This window comes from Macaca thibetana, chromosome 5 (genome assembly GCF_024542745.1).
Source record: "Macaca thibetana thibetana isolate TM-01 chromosome 5, ASM2454274v1, whole genome shotgun sequence".
Lineage (NCBI taxonomy): Eukaryota > Metazoa > Chordata > Mammalia > Primates > Cercopithecidae > Macaca > Macaca thibetana.
In genome coordinates, this window is record NC_065582.1 from 41,306,123 (window position 1) to 41,308,943 (window position 2,821).

The window sequence follows — 2,821 nt, forward strand, 5'->3', positions numbered from 1 at the left end:
CCATACTATCCATTTTAACACTGGTATCTTATAAAGTCATTTAAAATGCATCCATTGAAACAGTGAGTAAAATTTTATCATGCAGGTCAACAAAATTTGACATGGGTTTCATGCATCCAGATTTATTTTAGCATGTTAGATATCATTTTAACTTGGCTAATAGAGTTTTAACTTTACCTTAATTTTAACTTTACCCTAATAGAGTTTTAAAGTTAAAAAAACATAAACTTGAACACTAATCTACTTTTACAAGTAACTGTGATCCAAATAACTAAGTGGCATGCATACTGAGGCCACTTGGTTTATCAACAATAGAAACAACACTAGAACTCAAGTCTACTGAATGGAAATCCAGTTCAATTATTTATTCCACCACATCATATTGACCCTCCCTCCAAAAGAAAGTTTACAGATCAACACATAGCTGTTTGCATCTTTCCAGTCCTAATGTTCCTAAAATAAACTTTTATCTGTAAGTTTTGCTTCAACAATTATTCTTATTTGGGGATGGGAAGGGCAGAGGATATTTTGATTCTGTCTTCCTTTCTTGGGTTCCACCTTTCTTTCACTGCTGGACCCTCACTGCAGTTGCCCTACTGAAATGGTGAACAAACTTCCAGGTTCTTGCCTTACATCGTGAAAGAAGGGGGAAAAAAAGCAGTTCCTTATACCTGTGAAGCAGGTTTCCTTCCTGGCTGGCACAAGCCATCAATTCTTAGGAAAATAGCTGCATCAAGAAGTCAGCTATGCAGTTCCTTAAGGATTTGGGCATGGTAGAAGGTGGCAGAATGAGACTGAGTTTTCATATTTCAACCTTTATAGAGTCTGTATAACTTTACTCTCAGAGAAAAGTCTTCACCTACAATATCTCCCCTTAGTCAACGCCTAAGCCCATCAAAATACCAAAAACCAAGCACCTCCAGGTCTCTACACGAAGACCCAGGACCCGGCCAACGCCCCCAACACCCCTGACATTCTCGAGATCGAGTTCACAAAAGGGGACCCGTGAAGATGACCAACGTCAAGGATAGCACCACCCACCAGACCTCCTTGGAGCTCCTCATGGTACCTGAGTCAAGTCGCAGGCAAGCACGGTGTGGGCCGCACTGACATCGTAGAGAGCCGCTTCATTTGAATGAAGTCTTGAGGTATCTGCAAGACCCCACAGGCACCATCCTTTACCACACCTATTTAGATATGGAGGCCTTCACCATGGACCGGGAAGTGCGCCAAATCAAACAAGGCCTGGGTTTGAAATTTGCTAAGCTGATGTATACTGGTTTCTGGCACAGCCCTGAGTGTGAATTTGTCCGCCACAGCATCGCCAAGTCCCAGGAGCGAGTGGAAGGGAAAGTGCAGGTGGCTGTCCTCAAGGACCAGGTGTACATCCTTGGCCAGGAGTTCCCACTGTCTCTCTACAATGAGGAACTGGTGAGCATGAACGTGCAGGGTGATTATGAGCCAATTGATGCCACCGGGTTCATCAACATCAATTCCCTCAGGCTGAAGGAATATCATCATACCCAGAGAAAGGTCACTGCCAAATAGACCCCTGTACAATGAGGAGCTGGGGCCTCCTCAATTTGCAGATCCCCCAAGTAAAGGCACTAATTGTTGTGATAATTTGTAACTGTGACTTGCTCTCCCCAGCTGGCAGTGTAGTAGGGCTGCCAGGTCCCAGCTTTGTTCCCTGGTTCCCCTGAAGCCAGCAAATGTCATCATCGAAGGTAAGGATGAAGGGCAGCTATGGTGGGGAGCTATAAAATGACAACTAAAAGATGAATATATATATATATATAAAAATCTATATAATGTCTCAAAATATATATTATATATTTTATATATATATATATAATTCTACCTCTATAATCTCTTTACTTCAGTATTTCCAAAGTGTCTTTATCTTAGTTGGTAAGTACATAAAGCATAAAATCTTTCATCACTGTTAAGCACTCCTTGACACTGTCAGTCTCTTTGATTACCAAACCAGCTTCCTCTCCTAGGCCTTTCCCCAACCCTTTGACTAATCTTTAGCCTTCCTTTTCAGTCTTCTCCTCCTGTCAATCCCTTAAATATGGTACCCTGCTCTTTTCTCAATATCCAAGCTCCTCTGGCCAGTGCATCTATTAAGTTGGCACCTAACTGATCCCTCACAATATTACACTTTAGCCCAGGTCTCTCTCATACCCTAGCAGATAAATATCTAAAGTTGTGCTGCCTAATACAAAAGCCACTAGACACATATGGCTATTCCATAAATTTAAGTTAATTAATACTTAATATAACTTAAAACTTAATTTGAAGTTCCCACTAGCCACATGTGCTTACTGGTTACCATACCGGACAGAACAAATATAAAACATTTCTGTCAATGCCAAAAGTTCTACTGGATAGTGCTGCTCTAGAACTTTCTACAAATGGCATCACAATAACTCATCTCTGTCTTAAAATGCCTCGAACTTATCTTACATGAATGTCCAAACCTGCTCTTACATATCCATCTTCTTTCTTGTCTCTACTCTAACCCTATTGCTACTGCCTTAGTTCCCGTAAACTTTGCAACAGTATCCTAACTGATCTTCCTTCTCATAGTCCTACAGCCCCCTAAATGCACTTTTCAGGATGCAGCCAAGGATCTCTTTCCAGACTGTAAGTCTGGCTGTGTTAATCCTCTGGTAATAACTCTTCAGTGGTTTCCCAGTGGCTAAATAAGGTAACCACTTAATTTATCATCTGAATCCAGGCAATTTTGATAATTTGGTGTTATTAACAATTATACAGCCATAATAGGACTAAATTGGGACTCTCAGAGGTAAACAAG

At 41.0% G+C, this 2,821-nt stretch overlaps 1 protein-coding gene across 1 annotated transcript; it reads left to right on the forward strand.

Moving 5' to 3' along the window:
• The first annotated feature begins 874 nt into the window (after positions 1-874).
• LOC126954597 (argininosuccinate synthase-like) lies at positions 875-1,709 on the forward strand. The gene has a single exon (XM_050790210.1). It carries the CDS (start codon positions 1,198-1,200, stop codon positions 1,546-1,548), a length of 351 nt encoding a protein of 116 aa, XP_050646167.1. The 5' UTR covers positions 875-1,197; the 3' UTR covers positions 1,549-1,709.
• The last annotated feature ends 1,112 nt before the right edge of the window (positions 1,710-2,821 follow it).

What these genes read in the sequence shown, in the direction of transcription:
- LOC126954597 (XM_050790210.1), top strand. Translation starts at nt 1,198, where the DNA reads ATGGAGGCCTTCACCATGGACCGGGAAGTGCGCCAAATCAAACAAGGC.